The sequence below is a fragment of the Hermetia illucens genome, chromosome 3, assembly GCF_905115235.1.
Source record: "Hermetia illucens chromosome 3, iHerIll2.2.curated.20191125, whole genome shotgun sequence".
Lineage (NCBI taxonomy): Eukaryota > Metazoa > Arthropoda > Insecta > Diptera > Stratiomyidae > Hermetia > Hermetia illucens.
Genome location: NC_051851.1, coordinates 65,947,955 through 65,973,056, shown reverse-complemented (window position 1 = coordinate 65,973,056; position 25,102 = coordinate 65,947,955). Strand labels below are relative to the sequence as shown.

Sequence of the window (25,102 nt, the reverse complement as noted above, 5' to 3'; positions counted from 1 at the left end):
TTTTTTTCGTTAAAGTCAATGAAGGAGTTTCCGATAAACTGGACGAGTCGAGCGAAATCTTCTTTTTTAACACTGGATCGAGGGAACAGTATATTGAGGAGATCTTCACAACTTTGTTAAATAATTGTACACCAATAGTAACATGCTGCATTTTTTCCGCTTTTTTACCGCTATTATACAAATTCGTTTTTGAAAAAATGGCGACTTCGCCCGAAAATGATTCTATGTGCGTACGTTGAACATTCGATCCCCGCCTATCATTTGAGAGGTGATCTGCATTGAACAGAGAGTACAATAGGATCAATCTTAACAGGATCCATGCTATTTTGCTCAATCGATGTATTCCTGCACCTCCTTCAGGTCGGGCTTCCATATCAAATATATTGTTTCATACTGTGTTGACAGGCTTGAATGAAGATGCTAGACAAAGTAGGTTTATGGCCATAGCAAATGGACTTTGTGAATGTCTAATGGACTATGCTGTGGATAGGTTGAGGAGCTTCAGGAGAAATTTCGCTTCGAGATTTCCAACTAAGGTAGAATGTTAAACCGGCGATTCGTTATTATATTATGGCATCATATGTTTGACTGCGAAACCGTCGGTTTCTTGGTGAATCGAGTATTATCCGAATATTAAACGAAATATAGTAATTTAGTCAAGGGGTCAGCGAAGTTTTGAAATGGGTTGTTGACTCTTCCAAACTGGTGGTTTAGTGCAAGGATGAACTGAATAGTGTGGGTGATTCACTCAAAATCTTTTCCGGTGACTCTGGTTAGAACCCGGCACATGTACAGCGCCAATTGTGCTCCACTTACCAGGGCGGTCACTTTCACCACCTACCCATGTCCCTCAGTATATCCATATAGTAAGTAAAATCACTATCTTTATTTTGCATACAATTTCGACTATAATGTGATTTCGGCTATAATACCATCAATTACCAATTTCGAATTAATTTTTTCCATAGCGATGTTTACCCATGCGATGGCATCTAAACGGAATACCCCCATTGCGACTCCATCAATTCTTCCTACGATGTGTTTTGAAGTTCTTAGCTGGAGTGAAGAATTATTAAAACATAAGTATATACATATCTCTGCTGTGAAGGCCTATGGATGAATTTATTAGAAAGCGGAAGTGGCAGTAGATTTTGTTTGTAATTATACATTCAAGGTAAAAATTCTATTTGCGAGCACGTTAGATTCGATACTACCGAATTACTCAGCATGATTGGTTTTTTTCTTCAAATATTTTCCAAGAGTGTAGGAAACAGAAAATTTAAAAAAATTCCAGTTTTTCAGGTAATGAGTGACATGAAAGCTAATGGGATCTTTTTCACGCAATTGAATCTGGAAGTTCTAATGTAATTGGATAAAAATTTTTCAGCAGCCATTTACATAAATAATTTGGTCTGCAAAGTACTCTATCCATTATAGTTAATTCCATACACTTCACACTAAGTGTTCAATATTATTACCAAATGTGAAGAATTCACGAAATTTACATAAAATGGGAAAGCTTCATGTTCCATAACCTGTCTTATGTTATCCTTTACACCAATCCCCAATTTTGTGCGTCTAGCATGAACTTAAGGGGGGAGGGGGTGCCTGGCTAAATTACTTAAGTATGGTAATATATTATTATGAATTTAATTTGGGCAGCTATCAGAACGGGATGTATTTTGGGGTCTAGATCTCAATCAGACACACCATCGTTATTTTTTTTCAGATTTTTCTGTTGGATAGGTTCTGTTACACTTTTCTGGGGTCATATTTTGAGTCGCGACTACGTTTCACCCGATATCAAATATGGGACCAGTTTCGAAAAGTACTAATTGAGCTCTTTTATTTGATATCATACATGACCACATTCTGTGGAAAAAATTGCATTCCTTAAACTCAATACAAAATGGCACCACTTGCTATCTGTAAAAAGGGATTCACAGACCACAGGTTCTCTCTCAATTTCGTGACAATCCGTCCAGCCATTTCCGATTAAATCAGGTGTGACAGACAGACAGATAGACGGACAGACACAACATTGAAGCAACAGCTATTGTTTCTCGGGAATACTCTTGTTGCAAAGGCACTCCTGTTGAGGCTGTCTTTCTCGAAATTTATCAATCATGTGGAATGGTAAATTAAACTCTGCACACTGCTCTACAATAATCAGGCGAGTGCGGGGAGGAAATAAGTTTGCTCTCTCTCGATCAAGTTTTTGAAGTTTTTTTTGATGTGTCTTAGGATTATTTTAGCTATTACCTTTGCGACGGTAGGGAACGTAAATACTCCTCTAACTGTCGCACTCAAGACGGATGCTCCATTTCGAAACTTTAATAATTATCCCTTTCTTCCAGCCACTGAGAAAGATTTTTGCTTCCCAAGATTTCAGATTAAGTCGAAATGGCAAGGGAAAATGTCGGCGCTGCAGGGAACATTACAACCGGAAAACCATCAAGTCTTTGGACCATTTGAGTGAGATAATGGGAAACAAATTTCTTTTTTGTTTGAGGCAGATTTTATATGATTTTGCGGCGTGGGTGAAGACACTTTTAATGGCTCGTCAGTGTCACGGTTTGTGCTGTTTTGGAGGTAAGAACGTTTTACCATTGCTGGATAAATATTGAATTTGAGGGCGACGCTTTGTTCGTCTGCTGGCAGATGTAGTGGAGACCTGATTAGATGTTCGTTAAAAGTCAACTGAAACCCAATCGCCCTTGTTGTAGGTCATGTGCTGGAACAAGGCGCCGGTGATTACGTGGTCAAAGGGAGGCGAAACTTGCTGAAATTTAAAAACCTTTCATCGTTATTGTTACGGTCACGCCTCCCCATCACATGCCCGAACAAGGGGACCTCAAAGTCAATCTTGCCATTTAGATTGACCACCACCATCACTGTGTTATCTATAGGAAGCCTACCAAGTCATGAAAGCGCGCTTTGTGGGTAGTCGTCAACAGCAGTTCCACACTACGTACACGTTTGCTATTACCAGCCTTTCCAGAGTATAGAAGCAATTTGCCGCAAAAAAGAGAGGTGTACTCTCCCGAGTCCCACTACCTCACTGCACTTAGGCCCAGAATGTCCAGATTATATCGTCGAGACTCTCGTTCGAGTTGGAGAGAGCGTACATTCTGAAGCCCCTCGACACTGTCTTGCAAAAGCGTGCATAAATTTTAGAAACTAATCAATTTTTGATAGACAAAGCTCGCAGCCGACAAGTAAGTTCGTACTCAAGGCGTTGTTGATGTTTCTGTAGCAGATTCTTTAGAATTTCGATTGCAGGGTGTGGCTCGTAAAATTCCAACCTCTTTCAGTCGCCTGTTAAGAAAACTTGCGAATATATTGATTTATCTTTAGAAATTGCCCGTTTCCTAGGGTTGACACAGAGTTGTCTTTATTAATTAGCTTGAAAAACTGAAAAGCATTGCAGGAGCAGATTATGCATTATTTCTTGATAAGCTAAAGATAGGAGACACAGAAATCTGCTTCATTTTGACAGGAAAGTATAGTGCTCTGCAAAGGTAATTGCCGTCGTATACCTCGGGGATAGTCATTGTGCAAATTTATGAATTACAGTTTAGATGGGATATAGTTTGGTAAAGTTATCAAGGAAAACTCTCCGGTGGCGAGACGATAGATGAACTGAATTCAAAGGTTGGGGCTCGAAGAAAGGGAATCGAAATCCCCTTGAAAGTCTCGTACCGTGTTAAATACAGTAAGAAGATATGGCGAAATGAAGATCAGCAAGCTGACCAGGGAGATCTTCAACATTTACTACAGGCATAAATATTAACAGTCATAAAAGGACTGCTTGAAGAAGTATAAATCGGCCATCAAGCCTGCTAAGGAGCGGTCCAGGTTGGACTACTGTCAGAACATTGAAAGCATCAGCGAACCTGCGGGGTTTAGTAATAATAGTAATATAGGAGCCCATCCTGGCGTATGCCGACGACTTGGTGATATTGGTGTCAGGGATGTTACCCTACATTGGGAGTGACACCATAGAAGGAGCGTTGGGAAAGGTGTGTCTGTGGGCCGCAAGATACGGACTCGGCATAAATCCTATCAAAACGGAACTGATGCTATTCACCAACAAGACGAGGGTACCCGGATTCCACTCTCCGCCTTTAAATGAACGCCCAATGTCAAGTATCTGGGTGTAATTCTGCATCCGAAGCTAAATTGGAGGTTGAAGATGGAAATCATTGTTAAGAAAGCCTGTATAGCTTTCTACGCCTATAAGAGAACCTTTGCAAGAAAGTAGGATCTCGGGCCGAGGATGAATCTCTGAATGTAGACAGCCGTACTTCGTCTCATTCCAACGTACGGTTCGGTTGAATGGTGGCAGATACTGAGTGACAATCTAGAGAAGCGTGTATGCGGGTGCTACTGTTGCTCTGTAGTCCTGCCCGGTAGATGTCCTCAATGAACTCCTAAACCTCCTCCTCCTAGACTTCCACACTAAATATACTGTAGCGTGCAGTGGTGGCAGACTTAGTGAGTTTAGATACTGGACAGTGTATCCAAAGTGTGTCCGAATGGCTCAAGTGGTTAGAGCGCTGGACTATTGTAGCGGAAGGTCGCGGTTCAAATTTCACTGATGGCAAAGCGATGTGTTATCGTGATTGGATGTCAGATACCAGTCAAGTCAGGGTAATAATCTTGGGCGAGCGTAATGCTGACCACATTGTCTCCTACAGACTATTGTAGTGTACATTACGGTCTTGAATAAACTGCTCCAACACACTTCAAGGCTTCACGACTCCAATATGGATTGTTGCGCCAACGATTATTATTATTATTACTCAGCGGCGACATCTTCCAGGCTGGTGGGGCAATGCAAAAACGCGCTGAACAGTCTGGAGAGCACGCTTGAAGTCACTTTCCTCTGGGTTCCCAGTATGTAGTAACATGTGAATGAAGAATGAGGTGACGGACTGGCCAGTCGGCGCTCTGCTCTTGGCAGTCCTTCGGTGGCCACAGTCTGTAACCCGCTGGAAAATGTCAAGGGTGGAGTCTACTCGCACTACTTAAAAGCTTCAGATTAGATGGCAGAAACTCACCACCTGCGCCATGTCAAGGAGAATTTAGTCCGGGGATAACAAAAACCCCGAAAGATTTTTTGTCAGGTACGAACAATTGCATAGAAGATTGTGACGGTCTGCACGGGGCACTGGCCTATAGGGGACCATGTCGCCAGATTGGGCATATCCTACAATTCACATTGCCGAAATTGCGGCAAAAGGGAGAAAACTTCCTTGGGATTGACCAGCTGTAACTAGAGCCAGGTTACGGACACTAGATAAACCATTCTTTAAGGACCTCAGAGAGATTTCTAGCTGGAAATGGCGCATCACAGCGCCAATTGGATTGGAGCGGTCACTGTTACCTCTCTACAGTTCAAACTGATTATTTATCTTCCTTAACCATCAGGTATAGTCACAAGTGATTGTTTTGCTATCGAGGTTAAAAGTTTGTCTGCTGAGAACAGAGATTCATTTCGAATGAGGGTTCCGTGGGACTTTTAATGCCTATATACACGAAAACGCAGTAATATTGGGTTATTAATAATAGAATTTGTATCTAATTTATATTTTGATAATTCAAAACTGAAAATATGACTATTGATGAAAATAGGTGCAACTGTTTTCAAGTAAAATTGTCACACCAGAGGAACAGCCACAACAATGGGCAGGCCTGACGAGAGTTTGTGGGAAAGGGAGGATTACCCCTGGGAATAGAATAGTGTAATTTTCACTCCGAGCTCAGTTTTTCCGTATAATTTTCACCCTGGGCCTGAAATTGCTCTCTGATGGACAAATAGAAAACAGTTAGTCCTCAAAACCGGCGGATTTTCTTAATTTATTATATTCAGGATGGAACTTTATTTTTCCAGCTATGTTAACAATCTGTTGTGGATTTTGTGGAAAATATCTTTATTGCGGTTTCCTTATGTCCTATGTCAATTCAACCTCCGTTGGTCAAGACATGGTGCACCATTAGCTTTCTAGTAAAGTAGTGCTGAAGTATTCACCACAACAATTAAATGTCTAATTTGGCTTGAGTTTTCGCACCTTAAACATCTAGAAGTATCAAGTGATCAATAAAATGATATTTTTTCAGTCCTCGTTTTCTTATATATCTTCTGTTTTGTTTACCACCATGATCCATTGCCGTCATCATAGAATACTGGACTAGCTCTGTTCTATTCCCACATGCCTGATTACTTTAACTTTCAGAAAAACTCATGGTATCAAGTAAAAACGTTAAACCATTCTCAACCGGGTTTGGTCAGTCTGATCAGGCGATTCTGTCGGAGTCCAACTGAAGTTTCCGTCCATAATTAGCTCCGCCGTCCATCCGCTGACTGGCATCTATCGACTCCAATATGATCTCACCTTATTCGGGCTTCATTCTTTAGCGTGATGATAATCTTGTTTTTGTTGGAGGCCAAAGACGAGCATCTCTAATCATTCTCACTAGTGCATGTGATTAAGTGTGAATTATTCAATGAACATCTACAGAGAAAACGATATGCCAAGCGAAATATATGTAAGCGAGCCGAGACAAGTATTATGTATTATGTGCTAATGCTGATAATGAGAAAAATGACTCCAAGCATGTACCGCGTGTGTGGTAGGAAACCGCACTGTGCGACAAAATATTCTAACGAATTAGGTTAGCCTAGACTAGGGTAATAGGTACTGCCCGACTTCTCCAAATCTGATATACATTTACACACATTTCTTAGGGCAAAATATGCGTACGAGCGCGCTAGCTTGTAGTCAATTTTTCAAGCAGCACAATTGTTCTTTTTATTCTGATAATAACGAAAGAACCACTGGCTTTTGCTTTAGCCGCATTCTAACACATTCTATGTGTAATCTAAATCTGTTCAGTAACTTTACACAGTGGCACTCATAAGTTATGATGTTAGTGGGTAACAGCAGAGAAACAATTTTGAGAGTTTTGCACAATTTTTGAACTCTCCATGCCGTTGTAAAAGCATAGACCTATAGAATTTATCCAGTTGATCGAGAAGGAAGTTCGGCTTTTATGGCCATCCCTGGCGGGTGGGAATGCCTCAATTTTCAAGAAGTGTGTGAGGAACCTTTCAATGGGATGACCATGTCATTCAAGCTAATGATAAGTCGTTGCATATAATTGGTTTCAATATCGAGGTTGATCGGAAACGGCTCAAAGGCTCTTTGGGGCAATGATGTTTTGACAACCCCTAAGCTCTGCATGTGCCAAACTTTCAAAACTTACCACCAAAACTGATCCTGCTACTAAACGGATTGAGGAACAGCAGAAAGAACAAAAATGGGGGGAAAGGGGATTGTAGAATTCGCTCCTCTGACATTGGTAGACATGCTATTTCTTTCGCTAGTCTACAATCAAAAAATAGGGGTAGATATTGTCGCTTTTCTTCAGCCAACAACTTCTTCTCGAAGTAGGGATTGATGATAAAAAAACCTACGGAAACCTACTAAATGCAGATATACCGGTGATTCAAAATATTGTGTTAAGTGTAGACATCACTACTGCCTATCCTTTTCACCGCATACTTTTTATTAGTATGAATGGATTGTTGTCCGGATAGCTGAGTGGTTAGAGCGTACGGAAGGTCGCGGTTCAAATCTCACTGGTGGCAGTAGAATTTTGTATTGTGATTTGACGTCGGATACCAGTCGACTCAGCTGTGAATGAGTCATCTGGAATGAGTCAAATCAGGGTAATAATCTCGGGCGAGCGCAATGTTGACCACATTGCCTCCTGGTGTACCGTTACGGTCTTGAATGAAGTGCTCTAACACACTTCAAGGCCCTGATCCAACATGGATTGTTGCGCCAACGATTATTATTTTTTCCGAGTTATCACAATCTCGGCAGATGCCGGATTTTACCTAATACTAGCACTAAGTGCCAAGCATTTAGGCTCGGACGATCCTACCTACTTAAAAACTAAAGGGGCACCGGTGGTGGTGGCCGGTGGTAGGTCAGTGGGAGAATCCGTCGAGTATCCCCCGCAACATCGAGCACGTATGCAGAATGGTGTACTTCTGCATGGTTTGAACCAGACTGTGCGAAAGTCCCAGGACATCAAGGGAAGCCGTGAGGGATTTAGGTACAATACCTGTAGCTGACAATATTATGGGAACTACAACCACCCGCTCGAGACGCCAAATTTCTTTGATTTCACGAGCCAATGGCTCATAGTTCACCTTCTTCTCCACGTATTTCCGTTCAATGTTGCTATTATGGGGGATAGCAACATCAATAATATACGCGGAGCGACCCGTCTTGTCAACTAGCAGCACGTCAGGCTTGTTGTGTGCGGTATGGCGATCAGTCAGAACTTGCCGGTCCCAATACATGCTGTAAGCAGAACTATCAAGTACTGCTTGCGGCTCATATCGGTAAACCGGACATGTTCCCGTGATCAGCCCATGCTTATATGCAAGGTTTTGATGGGTAACCTTACATACAGCATTATGCCTGGTGATGTATTGCACCGGTGCCATAACAGTACAGCCAGAAATGAGATGGTCCAACGTCTCTAACGCCGAACCACACATTCTGCACTGGTCGTTCTCCACCCGTTCTTTCATGATGAGCTTTTTATAAGGGCGGGTGGCGACCACGCCATCCTGAATGGCACACATGAACCCCTCCGTCTCAGCAAAGAGCTCCCCAGCACACAGCCACCTGTTCGACAGATGCAAATCGACAAATGGCTGCCAAAGACAATTCACGTGTTTACCGTGCATTGCCTTCGACTTCCATTCCTCGATCCGCTCCTGGTCCGACTTCACCCCACTCAGAGGATTGAAAGATCGATCCTTCAAGTTAAGTTGAGTCAGTCCACAGTCTGCCTTACAGACAGCCGCATGCAAGGGGTTCGCCTGCTCTTTACTGTAAAAATAAGCGCGCAGCGAGTCGACTTGGCGATGATGTTGTGCCGCCACGTCAACCACGCCCCTACCTCCGATGTCACGAGGCAGGTTCATCCGCTCCACGGCAGACTTTGGGTGATGCATTCGGAATTTGGACATAGTTGTCCGTATCCGCCGCTGGACGTTTTCCAAGTCGGTCTTCGTCCACGGCAATATTCCGAATGCATAAGCCAGTGAAGGGATAGCGAATACATTCAACGCGCTTATTTTATTCTTCCCCGAGAGATGCGATTTCAGCACCAGCTTTACACGTCGCAGGAATTCGGACAGCAGGGCTTCCTTCAGATCACCAACTCGAGCATGGGTTCCTTGCAGAATTCCTAGGTATTTGTAGAAGTCTGTCTCGGTCATAGCTTCGATGTGGAGGTCACCAATGCTATGTCCGGCATGCGGCTCGTGATGACGTTTGCAGATGGCTTGGATTCGACACTTGTCTAATCCAAACTCCATCCGAATATCACGGCTGAACATGTCTATTATTCGCAACAGACTTCTAAGGTGATTGTCAGTCCCAGCATACAGCTTGATGTCATCTAAGTACATCAAGTGTGTCAGTTCGCACTTAGCACGTAGACCATATTTTATTGCAAAACCATGCCCTCTAGCATCATTCAGTAGCCATGAAAGGGGGTTCAGTGCCATACAAAACCAAAGAGGACTCAATGAATCCCCCTGGAAGATGCCCCTCCATATACGGATGGGCTCTGAGGTATTAGCACCCTCAGATGTACGGACTGATAAGGTGGTATGCCACCCTTCCATGACTGTCGCCAAAAACTTTATTAGTTTCGGATCAATGCGATACAGATGTAGGATGTCGATTAGCCAGGTATGCGGAACGCTATCAAAAGCCTTGGCATAATCGATATAGCAACTGAAGAGGTTTCTTTGACCTCTAGTTGCTTGTCCTACAACTACCGAGTCGATAATGAGTTGCTCTTTGCAACCCCTTGACCCAACTCGGCAGCCCTTCTGCTCCTCGGACAGAATGTTGTTGGTCTCGAGGTGCGCATTGATCCTTCCACTAATAATGGACGTGATGAATTTGTAGAGGGTTGGTAAGCAAGTGATCGGTCTTGTGTCTGCGGGGTCCTGCACCGTGTCCTTCTTAGGGATAAGGTAGGTAATTCCCGCAGTGAGGAAAGGTGGAAATTCCTCCGGCCGACTCATGACCTCATTTATACTGCGTGCCAACCGACTGTGTACGCAGGTAAATTTCTTATACCAGAAATTCTGCACCCGATCCAGACCTGGGCCCCTCCAGTTCTTCGAGATGTTTATGGCTCGTCGAACTTCCTCTTCGGTAACATCCGCGAAATTCATGCCAGGTGTATTGGCATGGCGGGTGCCTTCGGCGGTGATCCACTCAGCATGCTCAGCATGCTGGGCAGGTAACCCCCAAAGTCCACCCGAATACTCTTTCGCTTCCGTCACCGAGAACTGTATTGTCTGGGCGCTCTGTTGGGATTCGTTGAGAGATCTGAAAAAGCTCTGCTGGTTCCTCGCGTATGTTGCATTCTGGACACGTCTGGAATAACTTTCGCCATACCGTCGTAACCGACTGCATATGACAGAAAGTTTCTGTTTTAGTGTGTCCAGAATTTCAACTACGGGTGTCTCACAGGGGATGGCATAGTTCCGGTAAACCCTCTGCACTTTATTTCTCACCCGTCGGCTGGCATTGCCAGTGCTGATATGAATCAGTCTAGCAATGTCCTGCCTTAGTGAGTCCCGCCGACGTTCCAGACGAATTTTCCATGGTGGATCTCTTTTGTCACTCAAACCAATAACGCGGAAGCGAATCTTCTGACCGTGCAATCTGATAGCCGCAACTGCACCACAATACACAAGTGATTGTAGTTGCAGCAGCGACATATCAGCACACAGTCGAGACGCAATCTCATCATTGATTTGAGATAGAATTCCCGGAGTTGCTGGAGATGCATAGAGCCTGGGAATACCTGGTCTATGCAAAGGATCCATATCCGAGAATTCTATACACGCTCTTTGGAATTCGTCCTGAACTTCAGCGGAAACCTCAGCTGGACGGTGGAGAAGAGTGCTTCGGCGAGTACTGAACCTGTTGCCTGCAGTGCGGCGTGGTGTTGTTGATGTCGCCGCCTCTGCCCCCATCGACTCTCGGTCACCAGTTTCCCCGATGACTTCAAGTCGAACACGTTCCCTGATGGTGGTCGGGATTGTGCCACTGCGAGTGATGAAGCAAGACGTGTGGAGTATGGCGATCAGTCCGAACTTGCCGGTCGCAATACATGCTGTAAGCAGAACTATCAAGTACTGCTGTATCACGTGTTTATCGTGCATTGCCTTCGACTTCCATTCATCGATCCGCTCTTGGTCTGACTTCACCCCACTCAGAGAATTGAAAGATCGATCCTTCAAGCTAAGTGGAGTCAGTCGACAGTCTGGCTTACAGACAGCCGCACGCAAGGGACTCGACTGCTCTTTGCTATAAAAATAAGCGCGTAGCGAGTCGACTTGGCGATGATGGGCCACGAGGCAGGTTCATCTCCTCCACAGCAGACTTTCGTCCACGGCAATATTCCGAATGCATGGGCCAGTGAAGGGATAACGAATACATTCCACGCACTTATTTTATTCTTCGCCGAGCGATGCGATTTCAGCACCAGCTTTACACGTCGCAGAAATTCGGACAGCAGAACATCCTTCAGATCACTAACTCGAGCATATTCGAGCATGCGTTCTTTGCAGAATTCCTAGGTTCTTGTAGAAGTCTGTCTCGGTCATAGCTTCGATGTAGAGGTCACCAATGCTATGTTCGGCATGCGGCTCGTGATGACCTTTGCGGATGGCTTGAATTCGACACTTGTCTTATCCAAACTCTATCCGAATATCACGGCTGAACATGTCATGCCTGATCCAATATGGGTTGTTGCGCCAACCATTATTATTATTACTATTGCTCATCTCACGGAAGCTTAATTGATTCTGGGTAAACAAGTTCCATATGTCCGTTCCGAAAAACTTCTGACCATCCCACATTTTAATAAGTATTCTGTCCGTAAGTTTGACAAAAATGAGGTCATTTGGAACCCACTGGATTGTTTTAGTGGTATTTTGGGGTTTTTCATCTTAATGATTGTTAAGGCCCCACATCACAGCTCCAATATACACTCTGGAAGACGTAACCCTATGTACCATATAGTTTCAGAATCTAGCAAAAATCATGATTACCCTTTTGTATGAAATCCAGATATCAAGGCTTCTATACAAACATCTTTGTACGTTTCTTCTAGTTGTAAGCTTGATTTGGGCGTAGACAAGCGGTTTCCAGATTGTTCTTTAGCATAAGACGCAATCGAAGTTTCAGGTGACTTCCGGGTGGCAATTAGTTTGGATTTTAAGGTCCGTTTCCGTCAGTAAGTTGCCACCAATCCAGATGACATAATGGTACTGAAGCTTCTGGGAGTATGACGGGAGTACTTGCTATGTGGGCATAATCTCACAGTCCTCTTCAGACACGGATTGCTTTGGAGACTACAATCAGAATCCTGTCTTGACTAGCGCAGCGGTACAGGTTTATAATGGCTTCAAGCTCGTTCAAGCGTTTCCCAAAGTTTTTCCAAGGTTTCGATTGTCAATGATATATTCAGGAGCATCTCTATGCATTTCTGCTTCCATCAGACATTTTTTATTTTCAGAAGAATCAGTCTTGTTCCGAGCATTGTTTTCGGATAAGATAGATTCACTTGTGGGTAAAGTTTGAAGTGTGGTGGGAATGTCAAAACCGCTTCATGTTTCTGTGCTTGCCTTTGTTCCTGCTATGGACACTGTCATACGGGACATCCCCCAGCGTCCTACACATTGCTTTATAGAGATGTTGTTTGCCTAGCGTCTTATAGTAATTTGTTGAAAACTGGAGTGATTGCTTCATGCAACACGGTTTCAGACTGGACCTAAATAAAATAGAGTTTTTGTCGATCTGAATGAAACAGGCACTATCAGACTGCTTCATGCATTAGTCCAACTTGGATAAAGTGGTGTTCCACAACTGGTGTTTTTTATGACCTAGTTATCAATTACTGCCTCAAATTTCGGGATGTCTTTCGCCCTGTCGCGGCCCTATGGGTCAGAGTTGGCTCGAAGAGATTAACTTTACTCCTGAGCAGGAGGATTCTTGCTTCTTTCTTCGTCCAACTGTATTGGACGTGCACTATTGTAAGTATATACTGCTTTCACAGCATGACATAGAAGCGACACTTCCTTCTCAAATTTTATTAACATCTTCATAATTTTTGAATGAAGTGCTCTAATACACTTCAAGGCCCTGATCCTATTGGATTGTTGTGCCAACTATTATTATTGTAATTCAGAATTCTACAAACTAATTTCAGAACTTTTCAAACTAACAGATTTTTTCAAACCCATTTGGGAATTCACAAGTACACGATTTTATAGCTAGAAGTCATGAAAAAAATAACAGCAGATTCGGACGATTATCTTCATTAAAATGATGATAGAAAATTGATGAGCAGCTCAAATTGTTTTTAAAGAATCTGAGCATCATCCTTATCCAGTGGTAAAAAGTTGGTGTAAAGGTTTACAGTAAAATATTGAAAAAATTGTGAATTGGAAATGGAAAAGTATGAATTTGAAGTGGAAAATTTTGAAATGGATTTAGAGAAGTCTCAAGTTAATTTGAACAGTTCTGAAATTAGTTAGTTTTCTGAAATGGTTTGGAAAATCCTGAATAAAAGTGAAAAACCTTGTTATTTACATAAGACGAAAAGTCTCAGACTTTTTCAATTATACGTTTCAATTTGGCAGGAAATGTTGAAGTTTTTTTTTGCAGCTTGGAGAAAATTATTCCCCATACGTTCTCAACCGGGTTGAGGTCTGGGTCGTTTGCGGACCAGATTAAGGATTTACCTGAATTGTCTTCAAACCTGTGAAAAGAAAAATAATGGGTTATTCTTAATGAATGAAGAAAGTATTTGAAATAATACTTATTAACGTATTTAAAATAGCGTCACTTTTCGACTCGTTTCCGCTCCAATGTCGCTTTTCTCTTGGTTAGCCGGAGACTGATGTTACTAACTTCCCTATCATCTTGATATTTTCCATTTCTAATATTTCGTTAAAAACTAAACCTTATTAAAATCTGTCTGCTTGTCTGTCTGTCCGGCCGTCTGTCTGACTGCCTGTGACAAGCACTTTTATCAGAAATGGTTATACCACCGAATATACACATGGCTATATGACTCTGGGTATCATACGAAACCTCAAAGCCGATGTTAGTCTAGACATTGGTTGGAAAGGGGAGGAGTGGGTCCGACATGGTTTAATGACTCAATCCAAAAATCTAAGAAAAATATGGTGGTCCATACACATGGTATCTAGGTCTAAAAATACTCCTCGTTACTATATCTGGTCAAATAAAATTAATAACAGTGTATTATCATATAATGAACATCGTACTAGTAAATTTTGTGGAAATTCTACTATAGATTACGATTTATGTATAAATGGAGCCATTGTGTATATAAATCTTACATAAAAAATCAACAAAACATTTCATACCTGAAGTGCGAGCTACCGGTCTTTCTGTTCGCTTCCTTTTTTCCTGTCTAAACTTTCTATCTAATCTATAAGCTCTCGTACAGATAGAGATTCCTCGTTGTAAACCAGAATTCTCGTCCTTTTTTCTACACTTAATTTTCCTTTTCTGTTCATTTCAATTCGTTTAATTTGCGAAAAAACACTCTCAACCTTCATTCGAAAGCAACAGAATTACTCGAATTCTTGACATCTAATTAGTCAAATATCAAGTATCCTTTAAATAATAGTTTGGTTAATTAGGTTTGCCTGGATTAGGAAAACAAATCGAAAGAAACCAGAAACACCGATTTAGAGGGGTGCGCGAAATTGTTTGTCGGTGGGTGACCTCAATTTTATGCGATATTGGTATTCTCTTTTGTGTAAGATAAGGATGAAGTAAATTTACACGAAGATGACCATTTTGAGTTACTATAACTTCGTTAATAATAGTAAGATTTCCATAAAACGGCTTATGTCATGTATTAAATTGCTACTATATAAACTTTTTGTTTCTATTTGAACAGATATTGGAAAGAGATGTTATTTTGAGAATAGATTAACGCTAGAATGCATCATAGTGGGATAGGTTTTGTGAATGAGACTTGTTTTCAAAAAGTACTAATCGAGCTCTTTCATTTGGCACTATACATGATCACATTTTGAAAGGAAGAATGTTGCATCCCTCTCTCCCATGTATGAAGAGCCCCCGCCCGTTACTGCTCCCACGAAACCTTAAAAATGGGCATGCATATATCCATATTAGCATGCTCTCTTATTATCTTTCGATTTCTTAGGAAATTGTTGCTTACCTGATTTTATATTTAAATAACCTGAAAGAAACACTAATTCGAAAAGTAAATTCCCACCTGTGAGGTGTAAATACAGGACATAGTGTAGGAATCATAGCCATCGAAATATACACACGTTTATATCAATTTTAAGGCGTTGCGGCATTCAACCATACTTGACCTAGGTGTGGATAGTTCTAAGAAATATTCCGTCACGAACGCATTCGTCGAGCTCACCTTAATTTGCTGCCTGAGTTTCCAAATGCCTATCGTACGCGTATTGAAGGGTTTATTGATCGTATAAGTAGGGACATTTATAATCGTCACACAATTTCCTTGAGTCCTTTCTTTTATTAAAGAGGTGCTTCCGTTTTCTTTCTAGAACTTTCTGTTTTATATGCCATGTCCTCGTTTCTTTTAAGTTGTACGCTGTTCTCATTTTGGTCATCTTATATATAGCCATCACCTGTTGTAAGACTCCCCTAAGTGAAGTGTTAATTTTTATTGACTCTGTTGTTCTCTGATATCAAAAATACATATGTAAGTGGAAAAAGTTTTCTGCTACTCACTATGAGTTAGTCACTTACGTTGTATGTGACATAGATGGTAATAAATTGATGAGAAAAGCTACGAACAAAAATTTTGTTATTGTTGTATGGACGTAAGATGTATAGTAGTGCAAGCTTCCTATCCGCGGCCTGTTAGAGCCCATGATTCAGTACTGCTGTGGAAACCTTAAAGTTCGGTTGTAAGAATCCAATTCCAGTACCCGTGGAATAGCGTGAAGAGCGTGTCAAGCTAGAACTTTTCCGCGCGGCGACGTCGGTTAACAGATACTGAGCACGACCGCGTAGTTCAACGGTCATTTCGACCATCCCAAATTAGTGAATTCCATCATAGTGGCCGTAATCAAGGATAATTAAGTGCACGAAAATTCAAGGGTTAGTTGTGGCATTCATATGTGTGTAGTATATGGAATTTCAAGGAAAAAAGGAAATTACTTTGTTTATGTGTTTTTCACTATCCTACGTATCCGTCTAAGCTAATTTTTGGGGACTAATGCAAAGGAAATTCGAATTGAAAATCAATAGGATTATAGCACGCGAAGGAACTCATGATACACCCAAAAATGCATCAGCTGACTTAATCTAATTTTCACGGAAATACAATTATTCCTATGATCTGAAGGCTGAAAGTCTCCAACCGGCCTCTACTGATTTTACCCAGCAATGATTGTTTATACAAAATACATGAAGCGTATGTGAACACATCCAGCGGACGGTTATTTATTGCCGTTACTAATATTGTGCATGAAATGATTGCTCTCTCACGGATTCATCGATCCATGGAAATATCTGAATACGGAAAGTAACACTTATTACTGGTCGAAGGTCACGTGCTGTATTCAGAACACAAGTCATATTTGATAAAACTTGACCAGAAATTACATTTAGGTCCAAGCGGAGCGGAATAATTACAGCTCATAGTAGCAAACACTTATATCAATTAGAATCAGATACGATGGAGGGTTAACCACTTAACTCATGAGTTCTGTCACATGACGACCCAAAAGATAAAGGGTCATCCCCGCCTCATTGAGCGTGTACAAAAAAGGGACTAATGGACTTTATGCACAAAAGGGCCTAGACGAATTGTAATTCACGTTATAGTATTTCTTATGGTAAAATCTTTTTAAAAATGACAAAGTGGCTTAAAGTCTTAAGGATTCCTAGATATCTTATCAAAAACGTATTAAAGTGAATAATTGGGTGTGTGTATGCATCTGATATCATATTTTATCTCCAAAGAAGCCATGGTACCGATCATGTGATGGTCTTATGAAATAATCGTTGAGGTAATCAGCACATGATATCCACAAGCCTTTGCGAAATTCGCACCACTTAAGTATCATCTCCAGTCTAAAAGATCTAATTGGTGATAAATTGGAGTACAATGTTGATTTTATTCAGAGCCACAAAGAGAGTAAGTGCCAAGTACAACATTCAAGCGGTCACTTTGACCATCTTAAATATTTTGAAGATCATTTAATGGAGCTCATGTGATCCATTGGGTAAATTTGAATGGGGTGTGGAATGCTGACAAAAAGTCCATTAATCCAAAACAGTTTGGAGGAGGAGTTGGCGGAGGAGGATCGACACTCTGTTTTACATTCTATTATTTTTCTGTATTATCGTCGTAAATAGATGAATATTTCTGCTATTAATTTGCCTATGCATAGTTTACCAGTATATGTGTATGCCCACATCCATTTAATTGATTTGAAATAATTACACGCTAATGGGGCTGCTAATGAATTAATATTGTGGTGATGCAAGCGAATGCTTTTTATTTAATATTATTTTATCTAGGCCATTTGTAATAAACAATAATTCCTTTCCATTGAGGATTTAGTTTAAGCTAGATTTTTCTTGAAATTTTGATATTTGCAATTTAAGAAAATCGAGACAGGTAACGAAGTTAACTTCTTCGTGGTTCTATTATACAATCCGGTGTCAAGTCTTCTCTTTGATTCATTCGAGTTTCCTGTTCATTGTAGTTCATTGATGTAAGACTTCTCTGCCATCAACTATGTGATAGCATAACAATCTAGACGATATGATAAGGATATCGCTATCATATCGGATTCGTAATACATCCTCGCTCTATATGTGTATTGGACAGTTTGCATAGAATAAATTTAGTTGGGTAATAGCTCCTGAATTTGAGCAAAAATACATTGTTGGCCGTATTCGTCCTGGGATTTTTTTGATATAATTTTTTGATTGATTATATTATATTATAACAAGTCGGACCGAAAGCTAAACGCCGCAGGTATGAAAGGTTTTGTGTATTTCTTATATAAGCATATTAAAGTGGGCATTTGTTTCATTTGTACCTAGTTCGTAATGTATATGGATTTCGGTTGTAAAACCATTCACTTTAGTATGATACTAATATCCAAAGTCTTAGAATTAGAAATAGAAATTTGCACAGAAGTGGTAACTTTGACCGATTAGTAGTAATAGTACGATTTCCACCAGACTTGGTATAGCCTATGTTAAGGTATACGTTGATGATTCTAGGACAAAGTTAAGGGGGGTTCCCATCCATTTTCTGGAAAATATACTCCAATAAATATGGTAACATACTTTTATCAACTTTATCTAAACTGGTGTCGTTATGGAGAGTATTTTGAGGCCTAGATACCAGGTTCATGCACCACCGTATTTCTTTTTAGTTATTTGGGTTGGGTAGTTTTTGAGAACAGGTGCACTCTTGAAGTAACTGACCCTTTTCGGCCTTTAGTAACGCAGCCCATACAGTAGCGGCATAGAGCATGATCAAGTTAATGACTGGTGACGGCAAAATTCTGTTAATATATCTGGGTCCACAGAAATCTGAAACCTCTCGCGAAAGCGTTGCCTGCAACAGTGATACTTCTTTTCCTACTTATTTCAAATGAACTTTAAATTGTAGTCTATTGCAGAGCACTAGTCCTAAATATTTAGCTGTCTCCATGCTTCCTATGGTCTGGTTTCCAACTCCAAACTAGCATTTAAATGTATATCAGGCTCTTTCGGCTTATTGGTTGCTCCGATTTTGTGATCCTTAAGTACCAGTCCGGCAGTTTCAAGCTAGTTTTGGTGCTTCAAATTTTCTGCGGTGGTGTCTCAATTTCGTGCATGTATTTTACGGCAACAAATACGGCATTATTGTTGGTGAAATGGTCTACGTACGTAAGCTAATATTGCACATGATGTTCCACAAGAGTGAAGGCTGTATCGACACTTGTGATCCTGTTGAAATGTGGTAGTAATTTATGCCTTCGTCGCTTTGGTTTTTTAGGTCCTTGCCAGCTAGCCACTGTGTTCCGCGGTGAGCGCAGAGTGATGAGTGATGTTTTGATGGGCGACTAGTTAGGTAGTCTGCGCATTATTTTTTTAAGCCATCTCTCGACTTCCACGACAACAGTTGTGATGTCCAGCACCTTTGTTGCACCGACAATGCAACAGACTTTCCGGAATCCTGAAGCTTTGAGAGATAACTCTCCATTAATCTGTCGGCAATTATTCTTTCTAGGAGCAGAAGGCATATTAGGCGATATGATGGTGGGATCTTCATATCGTTTGCTTTCTCTTGTTATCAAGACCAAACATTGCTGCTTTCATTTTTCAAGGACCATTTCTTTATCCAGACATTTTTGCATGGTCCACATTGTATACAAATTTTGTTGAGGATGCTGGGAGTCGTCAGCCGTATAAACATGTCTAGTTTAGTGTGGGCAACGATTTTCACTGCTTTTTTCCGAACACCGCCAGACCACCATTCTTATCGCTTATTTTCTTGTGTACATTGAGTAGTGGTGTGATACAGGTTATGTTCTCTGAATTGGCTGTTCAATCAGGGAACAGTGTCTCCACTACTGATGTCGGAATTATGGGACAAGTTTTTTGAGATGACTTCCTCTCTTCTAGTTTTAGGATCACGACTCTGCTGTCTGTGTCCGACGCGGTTATGTCAGTTACATTGCGGGGTTGTTTAAAGCCTTTTTTTTTACTTTTTTTAAAAGCGAAATTCTAGTTTGCTTCTCGATAGTTGGATGGTTCTTTGAACTTACAGGTATTTTGCCCTGAGTACATTTATTATCTCATTTTAGCAGTAAGAACCTAAGCCTGTCCTGCTAGTTTGCTGATAATTACTGGGTCCTTAGTGTTGGCATCTCTCGCTATATTATCTTATATTGTCTGGAATACATCTATTTTCTAATTAGGTTATACGTAATTGATGCCGTTCATTTTAGCCCGAACAAAATCCTATTAGTTTTTTCAAATTTTTGAATATGCTTGCTTTCCTCATGCCCATATAGCAGCTTATTCGCTCTTGTCATGAATTCACGCATTATTATCGGGATGATTTGGACGACATCCGCTCTATCGTCTATTATGCTTTCTACCCGTGACGTCATAATGATTTTATAGGCCTCTGAACACCCGACGTTTATTACTGTTAGCCATGTAACTAGCCTTTTTTCTCTGGTGTTTTCCACACAATATACATGATGGGTTGTTATCGCATTTGTTTGATATAGGGTCTTTTTAAAGGTTTTGTTTTAAACAAAACGTTATTACAATCGATTCAATGGCTGTCCGTCCGTCTGTCTTTCTCTTGAGAAGGTGAAGTCTCTGAATCCCTTTACATATAGCAAGTGGCGCCATTTTTAATTGAATTTAAGGGGGTTCCCAATATATTCGAGGGGGGAGGGTAACGTTTTTTTTATCGAATATGGTCATGTGGGGTTATCAAAGGGAAGGGTTTGATTGGTACTTTTCGAAACTGTCTACAATTCTTTCAATTCTACCTTATTTCTGATATTGGAGGAAAAGAGGGGACTGAGGGGTCAAACTGTATGCCCTGAAAAGTGTAATAGGTCTCGATCTCAGAACATATCCAAACGAAAAATCTGAAAAAAACACAATGGTGCACCTATACGAAGTCTGGGCCTCAAAGTACATTCCATTCCGATATCTGCTCAAACGAAGTTAATGATAGCATACTACCATATTTTGGAAATTTATCCGAAAACCTTTTATCCTATAGTCCAAAATTTGGTACCATTATAAGCAATTATATAATATACAACTTTGGAAACTTTGAAGGAAATGCAACGTCAAAATTTTATATTTCATGTAAATTTATTGAATCTAGGACGTGTATGACGCCATCACATTATAAAATGAACTCATATGAGCAGTGGAGTTGGATATATCAAGGAATATTTTGAATTTTTAACTGTGTACGAATGGAAAAACGTGTATAGGGAACTTTTCACATAAGATGAACACAAACCCTTTTTATACTAATTGCTCAGCTTTTGGTATTCCGACTTATTTATTGTTGCTGCTTCAAAAAACCGCTTCGTGATTTTCGCAAGAATAACAATTGCTCCAGTTTGTACACAGTTTTGAAGAGATATTGTCTCTAAAGGTAGCACTTCTCCGATATCGAATTGAGAGCATATTTTTGCGATTCTGTCCATTGTGGTAGCAAATTCATCATTGTCTTTCCATTCTCATATACGGATGCCTCTGCTGTTATTTTTTGGGTTGGAGGGATCTTTTATTTCCAAGCTTCACTAATTTGAAGTAGTAGGCCCATTTTGAGTGGTTGAAACTATGGGTACTACTTCGCACCATTCGAATCTGTTCCGACAGTCGGGCGGCATTATCAGCACTAGATGGCAACAACATATCAAGCCAGTTGGTGTGGAGTTGTCGTCAGGTGCTGCTGAAACTTGGCCGACTGAACGAAACATTCCTAATGTGGGTGCCGGGGCACTCTAACATCGCCGGTAATGAGGGGGCTGATAGACTGGCTCGCCGAGGGTCTGGATCCACAATGGTGGGCCCAGAACCAGCTCTTGGAATCCGACCATCTACTGTCAAGTCTACTCTGAAAGGTGAAATTGCAAGGATTCACGCAACCGAGTGGAGAAATTTGGACTCTTGCCGGCAAGCGAAAATCCTTGTAAAGGAGCCTAGGGCCACTAGAGCGGCATTTTTGTTGTCCCTTAAGAAGTGGGACATGAAAACCCTAGTAGGGCTTTTGACGGGACACTGCCCCTTAAACTACCATATGGAAAAGATTGGGGTAGTGGTTTCGGCTGTGTGCAGCCAATGTGAGGAGGAGGAGGAAACTGCCCTGCACTTTTTATGCAGCTGCCCGGCATCCTCAGATCTCAGACGAAGACACCTTGGCAAGGTTTTCTTCAATGAAGAATCTGCACACTCTCTGCCTCTTGAGAATGTTCTCAGATTCGCTAAAGCCTGCGAACACCGTAGGCAGGAAGCCATTGAATAGGCAACTTACGGGGATAGTACAATGGGCCTAATAATGGCCTGAGTGCTCGGAGCTGCGGCTCCCCCCATTTAACTAAACTAAACTAATGGGTACTACTTTGTCAGTTTCCTTCAATCTTGCTTCGACCACACACTGTGGCACATCCTGCGCTCGCAGTGATGAGACTAGCTGAAATGCTGAAATTAAATAGTTCTTCTCCTTTAGGATAGCATTTACTATTAAGAGTTGAAGACCATGCCATGGGATCAGCATTGTGCTTGCCCGAGATTAGTAGCCAGATATGACTCAGGTGCTTATTCACAGCTGAATCGACTGGTAAATTAATTTGACGAATCTTTATGTTTCGAGAATAAATGTAGTCTTATATCTAATGAACAATCGCCGCTAGCTGAAAAGTCAGCTGCTTCCAGTGTGGGTCTTATCTGGGCTACAAGCTTTCCGCACCTGCCATAGAAGGGACTACTTTATTGTGTCCGATTTATCTAGATATGTTGGTGCAGTAAAACCCATTTTCTAATTTACAAGGAATTTCACCTTCTTTCGGGGACCTTGCCAGGTTCACTGTGTCCAGTCCGCATGGATTTGTTTCTGCATATCAGATCAGAAAAGCTGCATTCACATCGCCGTTTATGCCGTTTTACTATGCCATCAACAAGTGTCAAACGCGCCTAAGTGACAAATTGAAAAGTATTTGCACAGTGTTGGGTTGTGTTGCTGTTTCCCATATGTAAACTTGGAATTTATTTGCAATTGAAAGCAATGCTAGATGAAGATAATTTACGAACACAAAAACAAACAACTCGGTAAGCATTTAAGTGTCAGTCAACAGCCACTTCCGTACAACTTTCAGAGCTGGGAACAATTTAAAAACCGGCTGATGGGAATCACGTGATTTGAATGACAGGCAATATTTGGAGAATCGTGAACTCAGAAAATCATGAGTAGTAGATACTAGTTGTGGTCCGAGGAGCCTAATTAGCACTATGGTGCGCTGCATTGATGTCACAAAATGGAAGCAGAATGAAGTCGGTCCAGGTTTCTGGAGCCAGCTCGTGATGTTTGCCGGCATCCTACAATCAAAGATCTCTTTTGAGGTGCATTTTATAACTCCTCGATCTTTCATTCTGTTTTGTTTAGAATGCCACCAGCAACATTCCTCGTAAAATTCGGCTTGCGTGACTGAATCTCTTTAGGAATGCCCAGAGTTGCCGAGGTACTTCGCCTAGGATGCTACTATGGCTGCAGGGCTTCGCTGTTCGCCATCCGAACTCACGTTGTCTGAGACCATTGCAGATGAGAACGTATTTAATATGGGGGATCAGGAAGTGTAGGAGTACATTGAGAGCCCCTATAGAACTCAAATAACACTTGCACATGCCTATTAAGCGGGTCTTATTGCATCTCTAGCTTAGCAAAGACCACCACATAACATTAATACGTTAAGGGGACGAACCATGGTTGTGTACTTTCAAGAAAGTATCCTCGGCCGGAGACTCCATTTTTTTATGAAGGTGCTCTTGCATGCGTAGAATGTCATACCGGCTTTCTTAACTCTCAGCTCTGTGTTTAGTTCCCAATTTAACTTAGGATTCAGGATCACACACTCATTGGAAGAATGTGCAAATCTCTGCCCATTTAGCTGCGGGAAAGTCAGGCGTACCATTGACATCCATTGACATCCTCTTTCAGCCAAAGGAAATCGGTCTAGCGATTTGTTTTATCAGAAAGAGGATGCTCTAGGTCATAAACGGAGTTGTTACTCCATATATTGCAAGGTTGCGTCATAAAACTATTCTGTCTTCATTAAAGGCAAATAATCTACACTGTTCATAACGAAATGCATACACATGTGTATGAAAACTTGCACTCGTGTCTGCTGTGGTTACAAGCTTTGTAATTACAATTATCGTTAAATTAGATATATGCCATGTCTGTAAAGTTGGTTACACGCCACTTTAAATATTTACTAGTGAATGTTGGAAACTTATTCTACTTATTATCATTCCGTGAAAACAAGTAATTTAGACCAGTGGGTATTTTACATAATTTAATTGTAGTTGTTTTATCTGTTACATCTTTTGAAATTTGCATTGTGAATTTTAGTTTGATTGTGAAAATTGTTTATGTTTCGAGAAAGCAATCAAATCGTATTCTGGTTTTTTCTGAATGTTTCGGTATCATTTTTCCAATTGACCTTCGGTTCTATCAACATCACTTCAGGTCTATCAAATTTTATCTAGTTAATGTTCATTAGATGTAATCACAGGATTAAATGAATTTCAGATGTTCATATGTACATAATTTTGGGCTCTGAGTAATTATATAGTTTCCCGTCTATATACAAGTAGTTGTTGTTTGTACACAAAACGGCTTTGAGTGAACTATTTATATATTTTCGAAATCGTTGGATTCGTGTTTCAGGCCAGATGATGATTGCGGCTATGATTATCTTTAAATCTGATTTTTATGGCATTTCCCAGGGAAAAATAAGACAAAATAGAATTGAAAGAAAAATATGCAGACTCAAGCTCGAAACTTGAACTATTTTCAGGCACAATAATAAATCCTTTTGATTGGTTGTGTTAACCGTATGAATTTTGCCTCTTCTATTGAATTTTCAAATACAATCGATTTAGTGTAGCTACAAAACTAAATTGCAAAATATTTGTTTTTACCTTGAGGGATTTAATTTAATTTATTTCGTTTTAATTTTTCGTTTCTTTATAGTATCACCGGGGGAGGGTGCAGAAAAATTTTCCACCATGGGGGCGATGTTCAGGAGTGAGGAGATGGCTTTGTGCCAAATGTTCATACAGCCAGAGGCAGCATATACTTCGGTTTCAGAATTAGGAGAAACTGGAACAGTACAATTTCGTGATGTAAGTGAAAAATTCATTTTAGGGCTGTTTTGTCCAAGGTCCCA

At 40.9% G+C, this 25,102-nt stretch overlaps 1 protein-coding gene across 1 annotated transcript in view; it reads left to right on the top strand.

Moving 5' to 3' along the window:
• The window catches only part of LOC119653157 (V-type proton ATPase 116 kDa subunit a1-like), a 74,060-nt gene that overhangs the window by 34,773 nt on the left and 14,185 nt on the right, over positions 1-25,102 (top strand). Inside the window, exon 3 of the mRNA XM_038057697.1 lies at positions 24,907-25,058. Coding sequence (XP_037913625.1) covers positions 24,907-25,058 — 152 coding nt within the window. The remainder of the gene's footprint in view (positions 1-24,906; positions 25,059-25,102) is intronic.